Source organism: Haplochromis burtoni, unplaced genomic scaffold (assembly GCF_018398535.1).
Source record: "Haplochromis burtoni strain Fernald_Lab_line unplaced genomic scaffold, NCSU_Asbu1 Contig_31, whole genome shotgun sequence".
Taxonomy (NCBI): domain Eukaryota; kingdom Metazoa; phylum Chordata; class Actinopteri; order Cichliformes; family Cichlidae; genus Haplochromis; species Haplochromis burtoni.
Window position 1 is genome coordinate 1,002,348 of NW_024582392.1, and position 25,033 is coordinate 1,027,380.

Below are 25,033 nucleotides of genomic sequence, written 5' to 3' on the forward strand. Positions count from 1 at the left end.
AGTCGGCTCAGTATTATCAAGTCTGCTACCTATGGTATCATTTCTTTGTTAGTGTGTCTGTGTTCTTTCTGTTTCCTTTTCTTCTTCTCTACTTGTTTGTTGTTACTTTAAAAGCCTGAAACAGCACCCAATCTGTGTCTCACTCTTTTGAATAACTGTCTTCCAGTAGTGTTCACTGTATATTGATTAAAATATAATAATGCATAGCTACTAAGTCCCACATTATAAAGTGGACAAGAAAAAAACACTTTTTATCTGCTATATAGAGAGAAGACAATAAATAATAGAAAAAAAGCAGTATCAATATAAATATGTAGAGTATCTCACAATTGAGAAATAACGCAAATTGAAATGAACAGAAGTAATCGTTTTCATTGGTGGCCTGAATCATAAAGTAAAACTTGAGACAAATTAGTAGAAATTAGTACGTGTAGATCATTTTTGCTGTAGGAAACTAGAATTCTGGTCTGGAGTAGATGCATAATTTTATGACCGAGAGGTTTCAAAACCGCTCTCCTTTAAAAATGCTAAATATAAACAAGACAAATAAGTCAACACTGCAGGCCAAACAGCAAGCCCGGAGTTGAATTTGGGAGCGGAAGCAGGTCAGGAGGAGGAGGAACCTGAGGGTACATGAATGCCAAGCTTTGTAAACCCAAGTCCAAAAGTTAATAGGAGTTTGCCCAGTTCCCCTTTCTCCCCCACACAGTTTACTAAGGCACCTTGCCAGTTCAGATATGCTGCATAGACACACACTTACATCAGCTGTCCGTGTGTGTGTGTGTGTGTGTGTACACAGGAGGATTTAGACTTGAATTTTTTAAGTATGTGTGAGTTTGGAGCTCGTACAGCTTCTTGCACCCATAATTCTTGACATTTCTCTCTCACTCCTTGTCACACACAGACTTGCGTACATTCATAAATGTTTTCACACAGACATTCAGAACTCATAAGACTGCCTGTATGTCACTAAATACCCAGAGGAAAAAAGTTGTGGTATATGTATTGCGTTAGTTCTTTGGCATTTCGGCTTCCAACACTAAGAACTCTATGTGTAGATCACTGACGTACAGCCGTTCCTTCACCCTCTCAGCCAGCCACACATATAAATATAAGCACCTTCATTTTCCACTCTGCTCTCTCATGCCATTCTGCTCTGCTTTTCAAACAAGACCCGCTTCAAGGCTGCGGGTTTATTTTAGTTAGCTCTTGATGTTTTTTTCCCTTTGGATATATTTGTTCTGTGGACCTGACCTTAATTTAGCACCTTGTCACGTGCCAGCAGTGGTCACGATGCCTAGAAAGTGCACTGTGTGAATTTAATCTCATTTTTGAGCGCTGGTTTTGGTTGGGATTTAGCTGGGTGTAGCACACAGTGGCACTCCCCTGGAGGATCATCAGCTTGTGAGCTCTCTCGCTCCATTATTGTTATTTTTACACGAAAATTACTCTTTTCCACTCTTCCTGTTTATAACCTTCACCTCCTTTTCATGTTGTATGAACTCGATATGTATACAAGTTTGTGTGGCAGCTTTGTAATTTCTGTGGAAATACGATGTGTAAAGTAAAACAAATCATGTTTAACATCCCCGTGTGTGTCACACAGAGAGGTATTTCTTCTTTCCTTTTCCCATCAGCACTTCCAGCGGCAAGGTGTATGTGGCCCAGGTGAAGGAAAGGGCTACTGCCAGGAAAATGTACGACACAGCTAAGAAGCAAGGAAAAACAGCAGGACTTGTCGCTACCAAGTCAGTCTTAGGGAAAATTGGAACTTTTTACCACCTTTGATAACTGCAGAATATTATGTTTTGTTTTGGGGGGGGTAGTTTTTTCATGTTTGCAGTTTACAGAAATACAACTTTGCAAATATTACATTTGTGGTTTTGCAGAGAGAGGGAAATTGAGAAGTTTCGTGTTGCAGTGAGTGTGCCATCAGGGGCTAGGGTGTCCTTCTTCCTGACGTACGAGGAGCTGTTACAGCGTCGGCTCGGCCGCTATGAGCTCACTCTGGGTCTGAGGCCCGGTCAGCTTGTCCAGAACCTCACATTACATGTCTGCATAAGAGAGAGGACAGGCATCAGTTTTCTTAAGGTCCTTCCTCTTAGGACAAGCCAAGCGGTCACCAACACCCCAGCTCAAGGTAAAATCTGAACGATTAGCCATCAGAATATTTACATGTGCATTATTTGACTTAACATAATGTCTTGTTTTTGCTGGCTGTAATTTCATACCACACAGGGATGGTATATTCTTAAATGGTTGGTGAGAAAAATGCAAATAAGTCTACTTACTTTGATGGAAATTTTGTAGATTATCTTCTATTGGTTTTGAGTCCAACCTCATGGCATGTTTCCCACAGCTAATACCGATGCCCCTGCCTCTACTCATGTCGAGCAGAGTCCCGAGTGTGCTCGGGTCCGCTACACTCCGACTCTAAATCAACAGAAGAGCATTTCTTCCAATGGTCTTAATGCTGATTTCATCATCCAGTATGATGTGGATCTAAAAGACCTCATAGGTGATGTTCAGGTCAGCACCTTTCATTCCTGACTTTGTCACACTATAAACATGTAATACCGATAGAAGCAAAGGTTGCTTTTAACAATCTCTTTTCTCACTCACTGTCAGGTGTATGATGGCTACTTTGTGCATTACTTTGCACCTAGGGGACTTCCTGTGGTTCCTAAGGATGTTATATTTGTCATTGATGTCAGCAGCTCAATGATAGGCAATAAGATAAAGCAGGTAAAGTGGACAAAGGCTCATTTGGATAGCTAGACCTGTATTAAGTGTCTTAAGATGAAGAAACTTGCTCACATATGACAGCAACGTCGGTTTTCTGTAAATAATTCCAAGAATTTCTGTCAGTAGACAAAGCAAGCTATGAGCACCATCCTTGGGGACCTTAGAGAGGGAGACCACTTCAACATCATCACCTTCTCGGACAAGGTTCACACTTGGAAAAAAGGCAAAACGGTGCGGGCAACTCGGCAGAATGTATGGGAAGCCAAAGAGTTTGTGAAGAGGATTATAGCAGAAGGATGTGAGTCCAGAACTGATACTGACTGAACTGCTGCACTGTACACAATTTGAATCATTGCATCAGCTGATTGTTAAACTTGTGCCTTCAACTAATTATCTCCTTTTTCCACTCCTTTGTGTCAGGGACCAATATTAATGCAGCTCTGCTCTCAGCTGCCCAGCTTGTCAATCCTCCATCCTCTGGCCCTTCCAGACGCACCTCATCTCATCGTGTTCCTCTGGTGATTTTCCTCACTGATGGGGAAGCAACCATTGGAGTCACATCCAGTGAGACTATCCTCAGTAATGCCAAGAAGGCTTTGGGCTCGGCCTCTCTGTTTGGCCTTGCCTTTGGAGATGATGCAGACTTCCTGCTTCTCAAACGCCTGGCTCTGGAAAACCGAGGTGTAGCCCGGATGGTGTATGAAGATGCAGATGCAGCCTTGCAGCTTAAGGACTTCTATGATGAAGTAGCTAGCCCTTTGTTATCAGACATACAGCTGTCTTATCTGGATGATCAAGCATTTGATGTCACCCGCTCCCTTTTTCCAAACTACTTCCAAGGATCTGAGTTGGTTGTGACTGGGAGAGTTAAGACCGGGGTCAAAGATTTAAAGGTGCTAGTCTCAGCTATAGATTCAAAGCAGCAAATGAAGCTGGAGAACGACGTGTTTATTTCCCAAGAAAATGGGACAACAGATTCACTTGAGTGTTCGGGAGATTTAGAAGGGATATCCAGCTTTGTTCATCGCCTCTGGGCATATTTCACTATCAAAGAGCTTCTACTGGCTAAACTGAATTCTACTGATCCTGCAACTCAAAAGTTGCTAACAGATAAAGCAACCAACCTCTCCCTCAAATATAACTTTGTTACACCAGTCACTTCTTTAGTTGTAGTTAAGCCAGATGAAGATGAAGCAACTCAAAGTCCAACCACTCCAGAACCCACCACAGCTGCCACGATAACCACAACAGCAACAACTACAGCTACAACCAAAATGTCAGCTGCTGGTGTAGCAAAGAAGTCCAGCTCACCACCTAACCTTAAGCATAAGAAGTTAAATCCAGGCCTGCCTAAGTCACCTCCAAATACCCTAAAACCCCCCAAAACATCAGTGGTTACATCATCCAAAAAAGCAGCTACAACCTCAAGTCCGAGCTCTATGAAAACAGCCCCTGCACCATTCTCTGCTAAAAAGCTCACTCCTTCCCATAATGGCCTGAAAACGTCTCCTCCTCCTCCAGCTGGAAAGATACCCACTTCTCTGCTAAAGATTTTAAAAACAGCACCACCTCCTGCACCTGGAAAGGTCTCCACTCCCCTGCCCAATGCCAAGAAACCAAATACTCCCACAACCACCCCTATGCTGACATTCACCAGCAGTCTCTCACCACCACTAAGTTCAGTCAGAACTAACCCTGCCCCCCTACCCAGTACAGCACGGGCAGCTCTCCCTCCTGTCAAAGTGACTCTAAGAGCAGAGAACAGCACATCGTCTGCTCCATATGCTCACCTGCCCGAAAGCACTCCTTCCCTCACTCACTTGTCATCTACACTAACCTCTCCCACTCCAGCTCCAGCTCCAGCAGTGGAAAACAACAACACAAAATCAAATGTTGACACAGACCTGAGGATTGCCACCCTAGTGTCAGCTACCTTTGCTCCCATGCCTGGCGTAACAGATGGGGAACAACTGTGGGAGGCAGCACAGCTTCTGGGTAGGTTACACCTCATCTCATCTGTTGTGTGCTGAGCTTAATTCACAGTCAAAGTCTTTTTTTGCAACCTGGGAGTTATAAGGTGGATGATGAGGAGTAGACTGTTTGTTTATCATTTATTGAACTGTTTTTTGTCTCTCCACTAGATGTCTCTTCTTCCATTCAAATTCAAAGACGAGGTAAAACTGGATTTCCTCTCTATAATAACAAATGCTTTGTTAGTCAAAGCGCTATTTGTATATATTTGTATAGATTTGTATAGATTTGTACCTGTTTATACTGGAGCTAGTAGTAATAGTTATATCATATACTAGAATATAATTTACTTAAAGGGGACCTATTGTAGTGCCCTGTACTTTTATTCTTGGATTCTAGAGTAGGTTAGCATAAGTCTAAGTTTAGAATAATTCCTGTTCATCTTATACTGGACCTTGACATAGCTCTTTAATTGATCTGCCATCTGAAATCAGTTAATACACCCTTTGACTGGCAGCACCTCACAAACAGAAGGCTTCACTGCAAGTGGGCAGGACTAAAAAGTTAGGACACACTCGAGATTATGGACAAGTTTAATAAAAAAAAAACAACTATGATGCACAAAATGAAACTCTTGTACATAGTGAACATACTGTAGTGGTCAGATATGCTAAATGCTGACATCCTGATCACTCTTTGGGTATCTTTATTTCATACCAGGACCAATTTCCTGGTTCAGTATGGCAAAGGAAGCTCAGCTTACTGCAGGTCACTGAAGAACTCAGCTGATGTTGTTGTGTTGTTGTACATTTTTCCTGTATTATCGAAGGCAGGAAATTTTGAAAAATAAGAAAATGCCTCACTTTGACCGAGTTCATCCAAAGACAAAGAAGGAGGGATGGACAAATAGGATGAAAAAAAATAGAAAGTGATAATTGAGCATAATAGTTCCCCTTCATAAAATTGTCTCTGGAAATTAAAGCATCTGGCAACATTGGAGGGGAAATTATTCTCTGGTGGAAATGTTCACTTTAAAGAATTAAAGAAATGCTTTATTTTCAGTGTTGAAGCAAAAACAACATATTTTATAATTGTAAGTAAGTAAGTAAAATTTATTTATATAGCGCTTTTCACAGATAAAAAAAAATCACAAAGTGCTTTACAACACAGGAAATGGAAATATAAACAATATAACAGTAAATAAAACAGCAAATAAAACAAAATTAAACTATAAAACTATAAAAACAACATAAGAGGAAATTAATCAAATGCTTTTCAAAATTGTGTTATATATATTTTAAAATGATAAATTTGCATTTTAAAATACTGTACCTATAGCTGTCAGATCAATGCACCTCAGAATCCTTCTTAAACACAGTTCTTAGATTCAGTAACATTATCTAGCTGTTAAAATACACCATGACAACTTGTCATATGCAGCACAGGAGAAGAATATAAATCAGTAATAATTTGCATATCTTTTCTATTAAATAGATATTGACCTGGTGAAAGGTAAGCATCATGATTAAATCATTATATTCTGTTATTTCTAAAATCAGCTCCTTTGGTGAGCAGTGCAGTGTGAAGTGAACCTGCTTTTCATACATTGTTTCCATTTCTCAGACTATGATGCAACCTATGAATATGATTACGATGACGATCAAGATAACTGTAAGTTTTCGATGTATATTGGAAGCAATACTCTACTCTCACTTACGACCTGAAATGTTTCTTTACAATACATGTCTGACTTATTTTCAGGGTATATTACTGACACTTTTGGTGAGTATTTGAGAATGCAAAAGCTGCATATAAAGTCATTAAGTGTAAAGATGCTGCTTGCAATACAGTCCTGTCATTGGTTTCAGTGCTTGGGAGTGAGGAGGATTGTCCTTTAGCTGAATGTCTTGTGTTTTTAGAGCCTCAACCCAAAATGGGAGCCATCAGGGGATTCTCCTCATCAGGTTGAGTCAACATTTTATTTATTTTCTCTTTAGTAGGCCCTTAAACTAATTTCAGTAGTTAATGTATATACTAAATATTATCTTTTGCAGTTGATGGAGATCCTCATTTTGTGGTCCAGCTAGCAAAGCTTCACCAAAACCTGTGTTTCACAGTAGATGGCAGGGCTAATGATGTCCTCAGACTGCTGGAAGACCCAGAGAGAAGTATGCAGAGCAATAAGATCTATAATCTGACACTGTAATTTTGGTGTTTAAACATCTACATATGTCTCCTTTCTCTTCAAGATATCATTGTAGATGGCCACCTAATGGGGGCTCCCTCCAAAGATGGTGTTGAAGACCGTTTGCGAAACTACTTTGACCAGCTCACAATCTCCGCGGTCACGGGCAACTCTGGTGACATCATGATCACACTCACGCTGGACGCTGTAGTTTTGGAAGGTGAAGGGCGGGATACGCTTCCCATCAATCAGCAGGGATCAGTGACGAGGCAAGGCGTGACTGTTACTGTGGACAACCACCAGAGCTGCTGGATCGAGCTGGCAGAGGGCGTGCAGTTCCTGGTCCTGTTCCATCATTATAAACATCCAAGCTACCTGCAGTTGGCTCACCTGGGTTTTTACATCACAGATGGGCGAGGGCTTTCTGGCTCCACCCAAGGCCTTCTGGGTGCGTACACTGAAGCTTCCACTGAAAATGAATATGTTGTTTTGTTTTGGTACATATGGCATAAAACACTTAAAATACTTAATTGCAGATAAAAAGCTCCCACTTACAAAACCATTTTAAATACTACACTGTTGGCTACTGTGCCCAGTGGTTTAAAAGAAAGCTGGCCACGACATTCAATTTTCATTTCTTTAGATGTGATATCAGTTATAGAAAGAGAGTTGTTGTATTCAGTCTTACTAGCTTAAAAAAAGAAGACAACTGGACTTCTTTAGTTTTCTGGAAGATGTTTCATCTCAGCCAATAGTTCCCTTGAATGTAATAAAAAAATAAATAGCAAATAAACAAAAATATTCAGGATCAATATCTCCTTCCTGATCTGATTACTAGAAAAAAACCTGCAAACCTCACTGTCAACAGTTTAATGTACAACCTTTCTAATTTCTACCATTGCCAACCTAAACATCAGCTAAATAATGCTACAAATGTTTAAATCCCATCGCAACTGTAAATGTCAGCGTAGGTTCTCAGTCATCCAGGTTAAGGTAGTCTAAGGAGCTAATGGGATTTGGGGTTAGTATGTCTCTTTGCTTAATCATAGACTCTACATAAAAGATTATGTAGCCACTATCACCATTACTTTGAAGCCTGTTGTTGACCATTTTTACTATTTTATTTGACTATTTTACCATTTAAAGCATTTCATCATCATAGTTTTTTGAAGTATGATGCATCATTAATAATGTAGTGGACCTGACAGTGTAAATGGGGGCTGCTGCATATTCATACTGTACTGACTTGTCAGCCAACTCCAGTACTTGATGTGATGATGACTATTTTGTAATATACCAAACAAGCATTATGTAAACAATCTCTTGTACACATGGATTTTAAAACTTTTAACAAAAGAATGTAGCACACTACAGAAGGCCTTACTTTTTAGACTCGAAGACACTTTCCATCTTTTATGTACAGTCTATGATCTTAGTGTTAAATGTAAATGATAAATAGAGCAATCAAACGTGCTTATTTACTCAATCAAGTGTCAAAAAATAATAATCGGATACCTCAAATTTATAGATGAATACAGGAAGTGAGTTTAAGTTGTTACTTCTCATCATTTCTGTCCTTTATCCATCTGCAGGCCAGTTTCAACGCGCTGACATTAATATAACAGTGGTGAAAGACTACGTGGATGAAGGTCTTCATCAAGTTAAGAAGGAACAAATTCTGGCCAGAGGGATCCTGAGGTGGGGATCAGAGCAAATGCCAGTTACCCTGCAAGACAAGACGCTGAAGGACTCGGTGCAAAAACGCCACCGAAGCAGCTGCTGGGTGGTGCCCAAGACAGAGATAGAGAGACTACTGGGTCATTCGTATGAGAGCTACGTGGTGAATCATGTGTAATTCTAGCCGAGTCATTTCCACCATGTTGTCTGTTTGCTGCACAGCTCAAGTCACAGCAGGTAATGTGGATAGGTTATCACAAAAGGATGAACCAAAGCTGGGATCCAACTGGGTTAGTTGCCTGAATGGTATTCTGGAAGGGTGGGACAGATTACAGACTGCAAAGAAAAGTTTCCTGTAAAGAAGTAAATACAGCAAAGGATTGAATGGTGCCCCTGTTCCATCTCCACCACTGAATTTGAACCAGATTCAAGCTTCGTATCTATGACAGAGACGCAATGTACTCCTGGTCGCATGGCAACTACAAAATATCCAATGGTTGCTGCAGCAGTTTGCGCATGCTCCAAAATGTCTTGCAAAACAACCCTGTTTACAAGTTGTTTATCACATTATTCTTATATTTTATGATTGAATTTTTGATAGTCAAAAGCTATCTTTCAGAATTACTTGTAATCATAGTGTAATTCAATAAGTTGTATTTTTAGTACAAGTGTATATAAAACATTAATGTATGTATTTGTGTATAGATAAACTTCCCGTGTCAGCATTGCATCTTTAATAAGCAACACAAATCAGCCTTTTCCAGGTTTGCCATGTGCTTTTTATTTTTCTGTCATTTCATTCATAGTTTAATTCATTTTATTTGTTACACAAGACATTAGGCATTGTTCACATACTAGTGATCAAACAAGGACAGTAAGTTTTCTACTACTCAGTCTATTTCTTTTGTCAATTTCAAGGGATATTTGTCAATAGTGGTTTTCAAAGGCCATACTAAACAGTACAACCACACATGAGGCTTTTGTTTTCAATAAATAAAAAAGAGGATAGTATCTGATGCTGAGGAAGGGTGGGCGGGGGGCTTCAGATATATCTATGTTCAAGAAGTAAACAGTATTCCAGTTATCACCAGATAATGTGTTTCCAGGATGAAGAGCACACACAATGTTAAATGACGCACAGTGCGAACACACAGCTGTATCGATTTTGACTCCAGATCTATGACTGACTGCTGCTGTTGTCCCTCCATCAAATCCTGTTTCTTAGGAATGCTAAAAATCATTAAATCCTGATGCAACACTGGAATGATCACTAAATTAGGTAAACATAACACATGACACAGCAAATAAACAAACAAAAGAAATCGGTGTGCATAACGTTTCAAATCCATTTTATCATCAGAACGTAAACTATTAGCATAGCATATTCAGCATTTGACGTAAACCCTTCCACGATACGTCAGCGAAATTCAAATAAATAGAGCTCAAAGATAAGACACGTCAACACCCCAGACGCGATAACTTTGTTTAGAGTTGTCAAGGGGTTGGTCGCGGTGGATAAAGTGAAATGGAACCGCTTCAGTTTTCAGTAAAGTAAAATGGATCGTAGCATCTCGTGTTTGTTTTGATCCATAACGAGCCAAGCCACAGATCAATCTGACTGCGAGTGTGCACTGCAGAGATATGAGGAACTGTCTCAGGCGTACAATAACACCTCTGACTCGGTAGGAAACAGCATCCTCTCTATAGTGTTCAGCCAGCTCTGCAGAGCAACATACACCACCAAACTTTTAATGTCAGCGAGCTTTGCCAATAACAGAATCACCAGTTTTGGCACAAGACTGGCCTCCCACTACATGTTAGTAAAAACAAAGCAGTCAATGTTTTGAATGGGTCCAAACATTTGAATTAGACCCAAAATTAAGGCTACAACCAAATAAAAGCATCTTGGTTCACTCTCATGGGGCGGCACTTGGAACTGTGGTTTCATACTTATGCTATGCTACAGTCTTTTGAAAATTTCTTGCTTTTCCCTCTATGTCACACTACAATTTTTTTCTGAGTTTTAATCCCAAGGGTAATGACTTATCTCAATGACAAACACAAGGGTTGAAACAACCAAGACACAATCTGGTGCTTCCACTGAGAGCCGAAATTTCAGTCTTCACTCTCTTCCCCCGCAAGTGAAACTTCGCCAAGACAACAATCTCCTCACATACATTCTTATCCTTCACCATTTCAAAAATCTTCCAGATCTCTTCACAGAAACCCTCACCTAACACAAGACAAATCCTCACCATGCCTTTTTGCCCCAATGTTCCCTTTTTCTTGTAAATGTTCAACTCGAAGACCACGGTTTCATCCTCTGCTCTGTAAACTTCATAACTTCAGCCAGTGAAATGTGCACCAAGCATATAGAAATAAAACTCTTCAATAATTTAAAATGTTAGAAAGTAAACTATTCAAATTCAAAAGTGACATCACACAACAGAGATAAACAAAGAAACTTTTTTTGTGTTTTTCTTTTTCAGGAGGGAAGGGTTGACAGTTAGTAGCCACTGATTAGCTTGCCTGCTAGCACAGGAAACACAACAGCATTGCAAAGTGAGCACTATCAGCTGACAGAACAGCCCATTTATATGTAACTTTTCATCACATTTTTTTGTTTTGTTTTTTTTCTGTTTTTGCCCGACCAACAGATTTTGCCAAAATGAGCGGCATCTATTGAAGAAACACAGGTAAAAGACCAAGTAAGAGAAAAGTGAAAGCAGGGTTGACAGGAGTGATGCGTGGAATGGTCCAGCCTTCATACCGCAGTGTCATTTGAATCTATGTACAATACTATTGTGTGTAAAAGATGCATGCACGTCCACTGGAGGTGACCCTTCCAGAGGATTCTACACTAAGCCGTTACACATCTCTCATGTCAGAGCTATCTGTTGAGACCTCTCGGTGCCATCAACCTTCCATCGACCCAACCTCTGATATGAGGAGAACGATGTTACAGGAGGAATGAAATGCTTTGGAAATTGCCAACAACAAGTAATAAATTCACCTCTAATGATAATAGTTAAGACATGATTATACTGTAAATTCTACAATGGAATGAAAAACCATATCAACCCTGCTTTTCAGTGACAGAGAAAGGGAATGTGAGCATTTGAAAAGCGTGTATGTGTGTGTCTGTGAGCATTTATGTGTCTGAATGCGTGCCAAGAGAGGGCGAGAGAGAGCGACGCGAGGAGGTGGAGGCAAACGGCTGAAGATGGGCTCAGAGGCTCAGACGCACACCCTCTCCACCACTCTCACATTTTACCCATTTTGCTTTTAAAGCACTGTTTAGGCAGCCCCGGCCCTCTACTGAAAACCCCGTTGCCTCCAGTTTTGCATCCACCTCCTTTCCCAGCCTTGCCCTCTCTCAGAAGCCCCCCCTCTCTAGCTCACTGCTCATCCTCCCCAAACACATCGTTCTGTTTGCGTTTCATGTTTTCAAAGTCAAAGTCGCTCCCGGTCGTACGTTTGTAGATGTCCTTGATGTCATTGCAAGTGGTCTCGAAGTGAGTGGTGGCATCGTAGGACCTTGATGCGAAGATCTGAGGAAAGAGTTCAATAACAAGAGTTAGATTTTACAGCATTGCTAGCAGGTATGTGAGGCTGCAGTGCTCATTTCCAGCTTCACATTTTTATTCAAAAATATACAAAAGTAGCTTTGCATGATCCTTATTTATTGTCATACCAGGCCTCTGTGCACCTGCACAGTTTATCTGTTTGAAACAAGCAGATCTATCTCCCATCTCCTAACAAAGCTTTGTAAATGACTGAAAACAGAGGGTTTAAACACAACACAGCTCTGTGTCTAATATGAACATATTAGGGATATCCACTCATAGTGACATTATACAGAGGCAAGAGGGGAAAAAAACTCTGAATCTGATTGTTTAGAGCAGTCTGATGCTTGCAGCTAAAATTTCAAGCTGGCACCTAAACGCCTCACACGCACATACAAGCTGGCTTCAAAAGTGAGTCAATCCCCACAGCCTCCTATGCTAACATTTTAGAGCAGAAACAAATCTGGGCTTTATTTAAGGTCTTTTGGGCTATTTTAAAAACAATTAACTGTCAAATATCTTGCATTTAACTGTATTAAAAGCGCTGTGCATTTGGTGAGTGAATTCTACCATTCTGTATGGAACTTAGCACTAATTAGCAGGTGTCTGCATCTATTTTATGTACTCATACAGTTTATGGGTGCCTCTTGCTAACCAAACTTGTTAACTTGAAAGGAATGCAAACTCTCATCCATTTCTGGGTCCAAAGTAACCAAGCGGGCCAGCTGTTGCCCATAAAATTGAAGCTCCCAAAAAGGAGATCACGATACAAGTGACATCACTAGATCATCACTACAGCCATCTTCTATGCACATAAAATGATAATTACCTATCTAGTACAACATTTCTTTGCAACAAACTGGTCAACTGACCCTTCAACTCAGCCGTATTAGTTGTGGCAGCATATTAATTTGTTATATTGTAAAATACAATATTTTTTCTGGATGTTACCCTTGGAAAAAATGTCTCACCTGGCTCTCAGTACCATCATCTGTGGGCTCATAAAGGTCGCTAATAGCCACAAACCTGTGGGGAAAAAAATGTGATTTATCCCAGTTATATATACGCCCCCCCCCCCCCGATGTAACTATAAACATACAGGAATTTGAATAAGCAAGAAGTAAAATGTGGGACTCACTTTTGGTCGATGGGCTCCAGCAGCTCCAGAGCTGGCTCAATTTCATTCTCAGGTTCACTGGTTTCCACTGTGGTGCTGACAATAGCGATGTACTTCCCCTGGGCCGCCACGTTGTGAGCATAGGAGATCATGCACACATAGATGTCTAAAGAACAGACAAAGGAGTTAACAGGAAGAGATGGTTAAATCAAGAGTTAACTTCAAGCTGGATTAATTGACGTTTTTGTCCACTTGGAGGCAGCAGGAACGAGCTGTATACACACTGACACGTTATCGTCCCAGTTGAGTAAACAGTTGCCTGTTTATATAAGCATTCATCTGGAGTCATGTTTCTAGCCACCTGCTGTGTGTCTCATATCTCATTTCCTTTAGCTTTGCTTTTGTTTCCATAACTTTTTAACAAAAAAAAAATCTCAGGGTTGCTCCAGTTACAAGTTACTTTTTTAAATTGTCTTTCTTCTTCTTGTTGTCAAGCAAGTTGTCTATAGTGCTTATTTTCCTTCCTTCTTTTATTTTTTCCAACTTTACTGTTTAAATCAGGTGAGTAACAGTGATAGTAAATCAAAACAGTACAACTGAAACTATTAGCAGAAAGGTGCTAAAAGGCACCGTGGAGCTAAGGGCAACTGCAGAGCTCATCACTTCTAGTTTGTCACATTTAACATGGAGTCTAATGTTTATTGATTAGGGATGTTAAAAAATAATCTAAATTTAATCTGTAGGGGACTAAATCTGCACCATTTCTTTGAAGAATAAAAAGCAGAAATATTGAATATAGAAAATATTGCTCACCTGAGTTGCGATTAACCTGATTCTGAGGAATGATGATCTGACAGGAGTTGGCATCATTAGTGTTTTTGATGGGATGGCTGAGGATGCAGATCACACGGATCACCTGACCCGCTTTACGGACACGGTCTGGGATGTAACTAGGGTCGCAAATGAGCTGCTTACAACGAGCCACCTGCAGTGGGAACGAGACAGTAATGATGTGAGTCTGCTGGCTAAGTGCATTTGGCTGAATAAACCTTAGGCGTAACCACTTTAAAATTTGTAATGATACTGTTAAACTTGTGTAGCTGTGGACAATAAGGCAGAATCTGCTTTACCTCGCCCTCAGACTTTACTCCAATCACTTTACCACCTTCCATCACGATCTCATCCACAGGTTTGTTCAGCATGTAGGTTCCTCCATAGATTGCACTCAACCTAAGATTACAAACGAGTACGATCCGTTAACTCGAGGAGTGGTTTTGATAGTTATGACAGACTCCATCATAAATATCATAAGTTTAATTTAAGTTAAAATACCTGGCAAAGCCCTGTGGCAGTTCTCCCAGACCATAGAGGGGGTAGAGATAAGGGCTCTTGCCATACCGTGCCAGTGATTCACTGTAGAGTTTGATACGGTTGATCGTCTCCAAACAAGGAACATCAAGATAGCTGAAGTGGAGCAAAAGCAATGTGAGAACCCCATTGGTATCTGTTTAAGCACATAATAACAATAAACCCTTGGTATTCCCCGATAAGAACATCTGTGACTCATATTTGAAAGCATGCAACTGTGACATTAAGCAGAAATAAACAATTAAACGATTGATGATGGGTGATGTTGTTCTTACTCATCTGTCCTGTAGAGGGCCAGGGCGTGGCCAGTGAAGTCAATGACATCCTGACCGAGGTCAAACTTCTTGTAAACGTCCCTCATCGTTGTGGTTTTAGGGTCCACGCCCTCAAAGGTCTTGGGGTCATTCTCATCAAAATTGGCCACAAAGACTAAAAACTTTCGAAACCTCCTCTTTTCAAACATTCCCATCAGATCTGTGAATTCAAACCGAGGTTTCAGCACTCTACTGTCGACGTCATCGCGTGCAAAACGTAATGAGACAACATTCAGGTGACTTACTTGAAGCTAGTGCCTCAGTCTCAGTTGATGGCACCTTGTAGATCTTTCCTCCTTTGTAGACAAAGCTGCCTTCCACTACTTTAAAGTCCAGATACCGTGTCACTTCTGTGTATAGCAGCATCTTTACAAGCTGACCTGCAATCAGGGAGGCAAACACACGCAACATCTTACAGGCTCTGTGTTAAATCCACACTACATATACAACATAACCACAAATCCCTTGAAAGCCTACAACATAACATGCTGTAACATGACGCGCACCTCACAGGAAATATAACTATATGTCGCGTTAACAAATCCCACAGCTATTGTATTTCGCCTGCTTAGTCTGGTCGATTCCTCCTATGCATTTCCAGCTACTTTTTTACCCTAGTTTTTGAATGGATCACTAAGAGGACAACAGCCACCGCCTTAATGTAAGAACTCAGAAATGTCATCAGATTCCTGGTGGGGGATTTTGAAAATTACTAGAATAAATATGAGAAAATGTACAAAAAAGTGGAAAAACTTCATGGACAAATATGATGGCCTCTGAAAAAATACTGATTGGAACAAAGATTAAAGGCCAGGAGAGAAAAAAGTCCCAGCATTTTATTTGTTCCTGTCACGAATGGCACTGCTTATAAAACACCAGGACATGGTAAAACACCACCCACAAGCATTAATGCTGGCAAAGGTGTTGGCCACTTAAATAGGTTACATTGCCAGGTCTCCAGAGTCACCTAAACAAGCAGTTAGTGTGTGACCAACCTTGAAGAATTAAAGCATTTTGCAGTCACAGTATTAAGCTCCAGAATTACCCTGTTGAATAGTCTGAAAAGCCCTTTGGCTCTTGTGTACTTATCACGTGCTAACTTTTATGGCATTTCTTTATATAATTAGCAACAGGATTCTAACCGTTGGCCATGAGAAACTTGGGTATGAGGTCAACGTTCCAGTCACGTCCTCTGCCCATTGACTCAGGTGGGGTATCTGGCAGACTGAAGCGCTTGTACAGCTGTGGAAAAGGAAAGGAAAGCCTGTGAGGCCCATTGAATCTGAGGCTTTACAGATAATAAAGCAGTTAGCAAATGAAGACAGTAAAAGGGTGACAGATGGGACTTGAAGTAAAATGAGATATACTGAGAAACATTAAAAGTTTATTAATTGGTTTTATAGATCCCAGAAGTCCTTACCTCCTCCAGGGGGGTAATGGAAGAGCTCTCCCCACCGTAGTAGGGGTTTCGGTCCATGTGCAGAACCTTCTTGCCATTCACGGACATGATCCCAGACAGAATGCATTCCTGCACGAAAACGGATTTATTTATCCAACACATCAATCACATCAATAACTCTTAGGTATAAAACAGCCCTATAATAAATCCTTCTCCTGTCAAGGCTCCAGTGTTTTAGAGATGTGTTGAATCATTCATTGAGGGGTGTAGTTTAAGTTGTCAAGATGAGAAATGTTTCTAGTATTTTGGTCTAGACCTTAGCATATCATTAGAGATAGGCACGCTGCTTAGTTTAGACACTGAATGTAAATGGAAGTAAGGAGGTTCTGACAGAAGGATGTGGGGGACAGTGGAAAAGATGTACGCATGCGTGATTGCATCGTCTTAACAACGTAGCTACGATAATAATAATACTAATACTAATAATAATAATAACAATAATGTAATTAAAAATGTATTACATAAAAAAGAAAGATTGTGTGGATATGCATCGTTGTATTTGATTCCATTTATAAAACTACCAGAATATCCGCTTCCGTGTCTGCAAAGAGCTGGGAGAATAGCACAGAAAGCGCACTTATGCCGCAGAGGGTGTGATGAGTGAAAGGAAAGTGCGGCGATAGTGGCAGCAGTGAAAAGCTCTGTCATTTAATAAACCGGAGCTCAGGCCTGCGCCAACCTCAGGATGGAGGCCTGCCTATGCAAAGAGGACCATGACACACTGTAGGGTTACGCCTAAAAGATGCTGCTGGGTGTAACACAACACTGAGCCGGCTGTGACTCTGGAAAGCAAACAACTCCCGGTCGAGGAACTATTTTCTTCTCGTCGTGTACAAGCAGATCAGCTGGTACGGTTTATTTCCAAAGCGCATCTCTTGTGATAAATTTCTAATGTGACACGCACGCCGGGAAGCAAGGGGCTTCCACTCTTTGGCTAGGATAGAGGATATCGGGCCACTGATCTGGCTAAAACCATCTTTTGGGAAGCTGACAGAATCAATTCGGTGTGTTTCTGTGCAGACAAAACGAAGCTTGACTACTCACTGTGAGTCCGGTGCCCAAAACGATCACATCATATTCCTCATCCATGTTGTCTCACCGCCTCTCCCGTCTCGCCCTCTTTTTGCCTTGAGAAATGAAGGGTATTGAAAGCAAATAAAATTGGTTAGTCCACAAACCGGGTAACTGTCTCTCACTGTCTCTGCACAGGTCCTTTAAATTGCTCTTCAAAGTAAAATATTATTTATTAATCATTGGGTATAAATGGCCAATGGAATACACAGTCCACACTGTCACCGGCGAGGACGACCAAAGATGGCCCTGATCGTGGAGCAGTCTAGAACAATGTCACTGCGCGTCGGCAAATAGTGCGCATCCTCCTTCCCTATTTCCCATCCTGCCACACAATGGACTCAAGCTGCAAAGCGAGAGACGCCGCTTTGAGCCGGCTTTGGCGATTGTTTATTTTGCACACGGGATGTGCTGTTGTGGAGTTTGGCTTTTGTTTTTGGCCATTTTGAAACCACAATGTTTGTGTTCTCTAATTTCTTATTCTATCTTTCCTTCCCAGTTGTAGGCGCAGCGTTGCGTGGATGAAGGCAGAGATATCCTTCCGCTGCTACAGCTGTGTGGATGGGAGTTGCTTTCACTGACTGAGCGCACGCACTAGGCCTTTACAGCAGGGGTGTTTCCAAGCTTTTCTTCTTTCTTTCTTTTTAACGGGGTGGTACAGGGGTGTGGGGTGGGGGACCAGGAGTATGGCAGGGGGTCGTAATGTTTGATCGGATTTAAATATTATTAAAGAAAAATGTCTTTTCTGCAGCCCTGTCTCCCAATAAAGACGGTGTTACAAGAAAAGCAGTGCTGCAAAAGATTTGGATAACCTTTCTGCAAAGTGGCTAAACAAGCATTTAGGCCTCTTTTTTAAGTAAATGTCACATTCCTATTTAAGTAGTCTGTTTTGGCTGTGAAACGCTACCTACAGTCCCAAGTAGCTAAAGTAAAAGTATTTGTTATACAGAGTTAATTATGCAGTCATGATCACTGAATGATTAATATATTATCCTTTTTATGTTACCGTGATGTTGAGGTTTATACATGCCTTACATTTGATAATATCACATAGGAGTTCAGCAGTAAGATGTTAGCATAATTATGCTTTTTGGGACAGGTAAAATGATAAGTAACTACAGCATTAACTTAACTGTTATTAGGCTACTGTTTATTTAATTATTAGTAATTATTCATCTCTGGCTCTCTTCCACAATGAATCTTTTGTCCTGGCTTTCTCCCATCACACCAACCTATTGCAGCACATGGCTGCCCCTCTCTGAGCCTGGTTCTCTTGGAGATTTCTTCCTGTTTAAAGGGAGTTTTTCCTTCCCAAGTGTTTGCTCATAGAGGGTTGTTGGATTGTTGTTGTTTTTTTTATTTTTTTGAGGAGTGGCTTTTCAATTAAATAAATGTTTAGACTGATTTATTTATCTATTTATTATTTACTCAATTACTTATTTGTAATTGTTAGGACATGAAACAAAGAGGGAATTTAACACTTTAACTCTTAAACGCTTAAGAGTATCTTGGATAATTAGTCTACGCCCTAAATGAAAGTGTGAAAAAAAGAAAATATGAATATAAATAAAGTAATAATGGAAGACTACAGTATTTGTTTAAACGCACACACATGCACACACAAAAACACGCACACCATACTTTAAAGAATCAATTGTTCTGCTAAGCAATGTGGTCAGCTGGTGGTACTGTAGCGGTTTCTCTCCTGGAAATGCTCGACTGAGAGCAAAGCTGTAGTGTGTCTTTGGTGTCAGCAGCTGCTGCGGGCTGTTCGGGCTGAATGAAACAAGCAGGAAGTCATCTCTTCAGCACATGACTGTCAGGTGGTGTGGGTCACGTGAGCATAGAGTTACGGAAAAGTCTAAACGAAAATGGCAGGTTCGAGGAGCTCCACTCGGTTAATGGGTCTTTATATTCTACTTTTCGCCCCTTTTTTCGCCTTGGGGAGCGCCACGTCTCAAGTGCCTTTTCTTATGTGGTCCAGTGAACGGTAATATTTAGTTTTTCTTACTTATTCATTCAGCAAAACTCACTTTAACTACCGGCAAAGTTATCTTGTATGCTAACTCGAATGCTAACTCTTCTAGCTACTTTGCTGCCCAACCTATTCAAATTCAAATTTTATTTGTCACACACACACACACAACCATACACAGTATGACATGGGGGTGAAATGCTTGTAGCTGTGCAATTCCCGACCATTAAATGACAGAAAAAGATTTATAGCATTTACAATTTACAGGTTACTACACAAATTAACTTAAATTTACAGCAAACCTAGCAAACACCAATCGTTTAAAGTCTAGATGCTAAATATATAGAGGAGTATTTACACATAAATTGTAGAGATTTGCTTGTGCGTTTTGTTACAATTTGTTCATAATGGCCGTCCTTTTATTTCTTAATTTTGAAATAACCCATAGAAGTAACGAGTCTCCCTGATTTAACCCCTAACCTGACGCTCTTTAGCACTAGTAGATATGTTTATTCTGTTGTTGTTGATCTTCATCTGCAAAAGGCAAAGTAAGCTGTAACATCAAACACATTTACACTACAGACAGTGACTTTTGCTAGGGTACTGCACTTCCTTATGATGATGCACACAGGAGTTTAAAATGTGGAAGTATACTACTGTATGAGGTGGTGTGTTAAGCAGGAGGACAAAGCAAGGTTGATATACCAAAATAGTTTTCTTTGATGATAGGATGAATATCCGATTCGTTATTTTTATTTTTGTTGTTGTTATTTAGACATTTCTTATATATGTATAATGTTATGCCAGCTTTACAGGAAACACAGGTTTGTTTGGGCCTACTCAAAGGATTCATTTGATTGACTAATGGGTCTCTTTTAAAAATGAAGTACATAAAGCCATAATAAAAGCCGCTGGGATTTTCAGCATTTTCAAAAAATGTGTCAGTGCAACTGAACCACTTAATATCACAATTCATCTTTATTTTTTTTTCTTTATGTTTAGCTTGCCACCACTGGCCTCACCTACAGCTGGTCATATAGCATCTTATGAGCAGCTGAGTGCCTACCTCACCTCTGCCTTCAGCTCTGGCTCCCACACCGTGCTGCTGTTCTTGCAGGACAAGGTCAGTACCTGACACATAAACTAGATTCTGGCCCTGTAATGAATATGTTTATGTCACTAAATTGTTCACCATTTGTTGATTTGAAAGCTAGTCATTTTATATGCAAGTTGTGCAAAATGGGGTAGTTGTACTGCATTCCCATGTGACACTGCAACAGTGTGGTGTGACAGTGAGTTTTGGCATCACTTCCCATTTCTCTGTTCCTCTGTGATACATTGGGTCTTTTTTGTGGTGGTGGTGAACACTCAGTGTTGTGACTGAGCCATATATTTATATTTTCCCATGTGATATTTTTAATCGTGATTGTAATCGTCATGAAATTGTCATTGTAAATCCTCTATGACTTTTAATCAACTACACAAGCACAAACAAGATATTCCTTTAGATGTAGCTTGCGTGAAAAGTATGAACGTGACAATGATTTCATTCCAGTTTGTTGTCAATTGAGGTATCGTGGAGCCGCCAGTTCACTCATATTTTGGCACACTAGCATACTGTCATGCATACATACAACAAGTCACTCAAACAGACATTAAGATTTGAAATGTAGTTTTTCCTAGTATTACTGAAACAAAGAAAATGAAAGAAGTAGCAGATAATAATTGTCCAAATTAATGTAATTTGTACAGGCTGTATTTTTTTTTTAAAGAATGATAAATACAAACTGAGCCATTAAAAAAGAATTCCGTTAAAATAATGTCTGATTATGAATGGCATTCAGTCAATTTAGCTGCTAAATTAATTGCTCGTGAGTTAATGGGACTGGTAAATGTTTTAGTTATTAAAGTCTTCCTGAATTCAAGAATTATTTCCTTTTTTGTATTTAGTTAAGCAAAGATGACTTCACAGTCTTTGGTGGCGTATTTGGGAATAAGGAGGATAGTGCCTTTAAAAACATTGAGGTATGTTTTTATAAACTATATGTTAGTCCAAAATTAATATAGTTTTTTCCTAGACAAACAGACTGATAATTGTGCCCACTTGATCCTTTTCAGGATGCAATGCAGTCTTCTACCTCAAAAGTGACACTGCCTGCCTTGGAGTGGTCTGGTTCCTTTAACATGGCAGCTCTGCTGCAGGAGAAGCTCGGTGTTTCGCCTGTGCTCGTCGATGCAGACACTCTCTCACATTTGACTATCAAAACGTCTGTCAGCAACCTCCTGCTCATCAATCTTCCTTATTGTAGCAGGTGAGATTTTGTTTTGTTCAAAGTTATATTGAATAATCAGTTATCTGTTTTTAATTAATACTTAAAGTCTATTATTTTTAAATTGTTTTGTAGCTTACAGAAGTCATGCAAGGAAGTCCTACATGAGAATGGTATGTTTTTAAGTGCTGAGGATTAAAAACATTTATAACTGTATATGACATTTACAATTACAAACATGTATAGCATTATATGTTATATTTTAATTTGTGTATAATTTGAATGCATTTTGCTGTCAACAGATGAAATTATTGGAAAAGTTCTGAGTTCAATGAAAGCAAAAAGCATCCCATACACTGCAATATACACAGGATTCCAGCCATCACGAGTATGTTTTTAAAATTAGTCAAAACGTGCCACATTATAACACATTCTCAATGTTTGGGTATTTTTTGAGAATGAACAACATTTTGATAACTTTGCAGGTGATTTCAGAAACCCCGATTTCTGATCAGCCAGTGGGTCGGTCCTTGCTACAAGCAGATGGATCTGAAGTTAAGCCTCCCATCATGTTTAATGTATCTGGTGGTCCCTGCATAATGCTGTGGGCTCAAAATCTCACTGTCAGACTGAGTCCGAGCTCACCATGGATCGACCTTGCTCAGGATGTACCTTCCTTTGCTGGATCACTGTGTAATGGCAGTACCTCACGGTAAAGTGGCCTTTCATTATTTCCCAAAGCAATATCCAGCCTGTGATGAGTTTAGTTTTTGGGTTTTTTTGTTATTTAAAGAGAAATAATCAGTTGCATGTTTTATTTTTTTTCTCATTTCAGGCTTGTGCTTAGTTACCAATCAGGCTTTACGTTAAGGTAAGGCAAAAAGTTGCTTATTAAAGATTCAAAATTGTACCTTTTCAATTAGTTAATAACTCTAACATGTCCCCAGGATGTGCTTTTCAATTTTGTGCTCAATGTACCACAGCAATAGTATTTCTATGTATTTGTATTTACTGTTTAAATATCATGCTCTACACACCTGCTTTTCCAAACCGGTTCTTTCAGTGTGTGTGGCTTTAAATCTAGCTGAGCCGCTGCTGCTTCTGCCCACACCCTGTTTAAAAAGAAGTTTGTGAGTGACAGTGTGTACTAATGGGTGCAGCACAGTGCTGGCATGAATGAGGCGTTCTGTTGCTTTGCTTTCTCTAAGAGATCACTTTGTTCTACAATTGAAACACAAAATGACATTTACCTGACATTTAAAATCTTGGAGTCAACAGCTGGTCATTTGGTTCACTTTGTTTGTAGCTGATGCATTTTAGTTATTTTTATTTTGCACACATCTTGGAAGCAGTGAGCAGTGGGGGTTGTCACTATGGACATTTTAGCTCAAGGACTATTTTCTGTCTAGTTTCAACATAGAAACTTACACAACTAGGAGGCCAAGCCTTTGTGCAAGTATTAAGCAATTTGATGTTTTTACAGCTTTCTTATCACACAACAGAGTTCATAAAATGATCATCTTGAGGCATTTTTATAAATAGGGTTGCTAAATTAATGTGGATTTATGTTTAAGTGATAAATGGGATCTTCCTGTTTAATTCTTAGTAAGAACGCATTTCAAAAAATGAAGTATTTTGTTGAAATTCCTGAAATCACGGCTTCCATTTGAAGACAATTCTCTTTTTCAAAAACAAAGTTTTCTTGTTTTCTAAAAAGGCAAAATAACTTTCTCAATCTCTGCAGTAGAGATATTATTTCCATGTAATGTTTAATGTTTCAGACTTTTAAAAAAAATACTATATTTTTAATATCACTGCTAGCATCTGTTTATTTTAAAATCCTTCACGGATATGTAAGAGTTTAGAACAACTAGTTTGGAAAGAATAGTTAAACAGTGATTGTGCTTTTTACACTGATACGCTTTCTGACCATCCTTCTCTTGCTGATCTCCAGTTTTTCAATGAGCAAGCGTTTCTACCCTGTCTCTGCACGAGAATGGTTCTCCCTGGATGCAGTTGAGCTGCAGTACGCTAACCTCAGTGCATCTTACATCGCGAGCCGTGACATCTATGCTCCCGCAGAGTATTCCTTTCATTGCCAGTCTGTCGCCAACTTCGGAGATATCCGGCTCCACACAAACACAACAGACACAAATTCATCTCAATGGAGGCTAAATTTTATCGACTTCCAGGTACAAATATAGTGCCGCATTTGCTAATTTTAAAGTCAAACACCAATGCATGAAGAGGTGTGTTGATGAAGGGTTTCTTAAATAATTGTTTTCTGTTTTTTATACAGATTCAGGGCTTTGGGTTGGCCAACAGCACAAACTTCTCCTACGCCAGTGACTGTGCAAGCTTCTTCACCCCAGCAATTTGGATGGGACTGGTGACTGTGCTCCTTACGCTGCTAATTTTAGTGTACGGTCTGCACATGATCATGCAGATTAACACCATGGATCGGTTCGATGACCCCAAAGGCCCATCAATTTCAGTGCCTCAGTCAGAGTAAATCACTTTTTTACTTAAAAAAAAAAAAAGTAAGAACATCCACTCCTCAGTTTTTGAGTGCCCCTTTGTTGATCAAAGAAAGTATCCCTTTGCCTTCTAGCTTTTGTGTTTTTGGGTCTTTTTCTTTAATGTATGTTTCTTTTGAGTCCTTCCACAGTTATTTTGGCACATTCCACGTCATATTGCCATATTTTACAGGTTCCAGAGTGTATTTTTAATGACTATTATTTTAGAGCGTGTGCCAGATACAGCTAGTATTTTTACTAAAATAATTTGCACACATATCATGGAATGACTTCCTTGCCAATACGAATGTGATCGCTAAATGCTGTAGGACCGTTTCAGACCTCAGTTCTTAATTTTTTATTTTAATTTCCCTGGCCTAACTGTAATTTAAAAACTACTGTTAATGAAAGAAGTGCCTGTGTATATAAATGATCATTTGTGATGTGTTGTGTAGTGCTGCTGTTTTTCCCAATAACTTACCTTGGATTCAGTTCTGTGGCCACTTGTCATGGCTTAACATTGGATATCAGTGTTGCCATTTTTCTTGGCAAGTAATTTATTTGTATAAAAGGACTTCATTTGCCTTTAAGGTTTACCCTTTGGTTCTGGGTTATCAGCTATTTTAATAACAGTGCCTTGTTTTCAAAAAAAAATATTGACGTGCATTTGCAATGAAGTACAATATGATTTGTTTAATTACAAATAAATCTATAAATTCCTAAGTAATTCTGAAGTTGTGGGCCCCTCAGTTGCAGTTGTTTTATTTCATTATTTTGAGGTCATATACAGGCTGAAAGA

At 39.7% G+C, this 25,033-nt stretch overlaps 3 protein-coding genes across 3 annotated transcripts; 2 read left to right on the top strand and 1 right to left on the bottom strand.

The window, feature by feature from the left end:
- Positions 1-5: 5 nt before the first annotated feature.
- On the top strand, positions 6-9,230 carry itih6 (inter-alpha-trypsin inhibitor heavy chain family member 6). Its single transcript, XM_005918794.3, has 14 exons — positions 6-1,748; positions 1,890-2,140; positions 2,360-2,529; positions 2,629-2,745; positions 2,872-3,043; positions 3,166-4,740; positions 4,887-4,919; positions 6,211-6,228; positions 6,340-6,387; positions 6,478-6,498; positions 6,585-6,680; positions 6,771-6,884; positions 6,966-7,349; positions 8,494-9,230. The coding sequence occupies exons 1-14, from the start codon at positions 1,696-1,698 to the stop codon at positions 8,754-8,756; spliced, it is 3,315 nt and encodes a 1,104-aa protein (XP_005918856.2). The 5' UTR covers positions 6-1,695; the 3' UTR covers positions 8,757-9,230.
- A 104-nt stretch (positions 9,231-9,334) lies between these two features.
- Positions 9,335-17,748, bottom strand: gdi1 (GDP dissociation inhibitor 1). Its single transcript, XM_005918792.3, has 11 exons — positions 17,447-17,748; positions 16,364-16,471; positions 16,086-16,185; positions 15,189-15,323; positions 14,905-15,103; positions 14,594-14,725; positions 14,392-14,491; positions 14,075-14,246; positions 13,283-13,427; positions 13,116-13,170; positions 9,335-12,129 (listed from the first exon to the last, which is right to left on the bottom strand). Exons 1-11 carry the CDS (start codon positions 17,489-17,491, stop codon positions 11,977-11,979), a joined length of 1,344 nt encoding a protein of 447 aa, XP_005918854.1. The 5' UTR covers positions 17,492-17,748; the 3' UTR covers positions 9,335-11,976.
- A 1,548-nt stretch (positions 17,749-19,296) lies between these two features.
- Positions 19,297-24,961, top strand: LOC102294416 (V-type proton ATPase subunit S1). The gene is made up of 10 exons (XM_005918796.3): positions 19,297-19,463; positions 20,451-20,571; positions 21,399-21,473; positions 21,567-21,760; positions 21,854-21,891; positions 22,021-22,106; positions 22,204-22,430; positions 22,554-22,589; positions 23,673-23,910; positions 24,018-24,961. The coding sequence occupies exons 1-10, from the start codon at positions 19,345-19,347 to the stop codon at positions 24,228-24,230; spliced, it is 1,347 nt and encodes a 448-aa protein (XP_005918858.1). The 5' UTR covers positions 19,297-19,344; the 3' UTR covers positions 24,231-24,961.
- Positions 24,962-25,033: the final 72 nt, after the last annotated feature.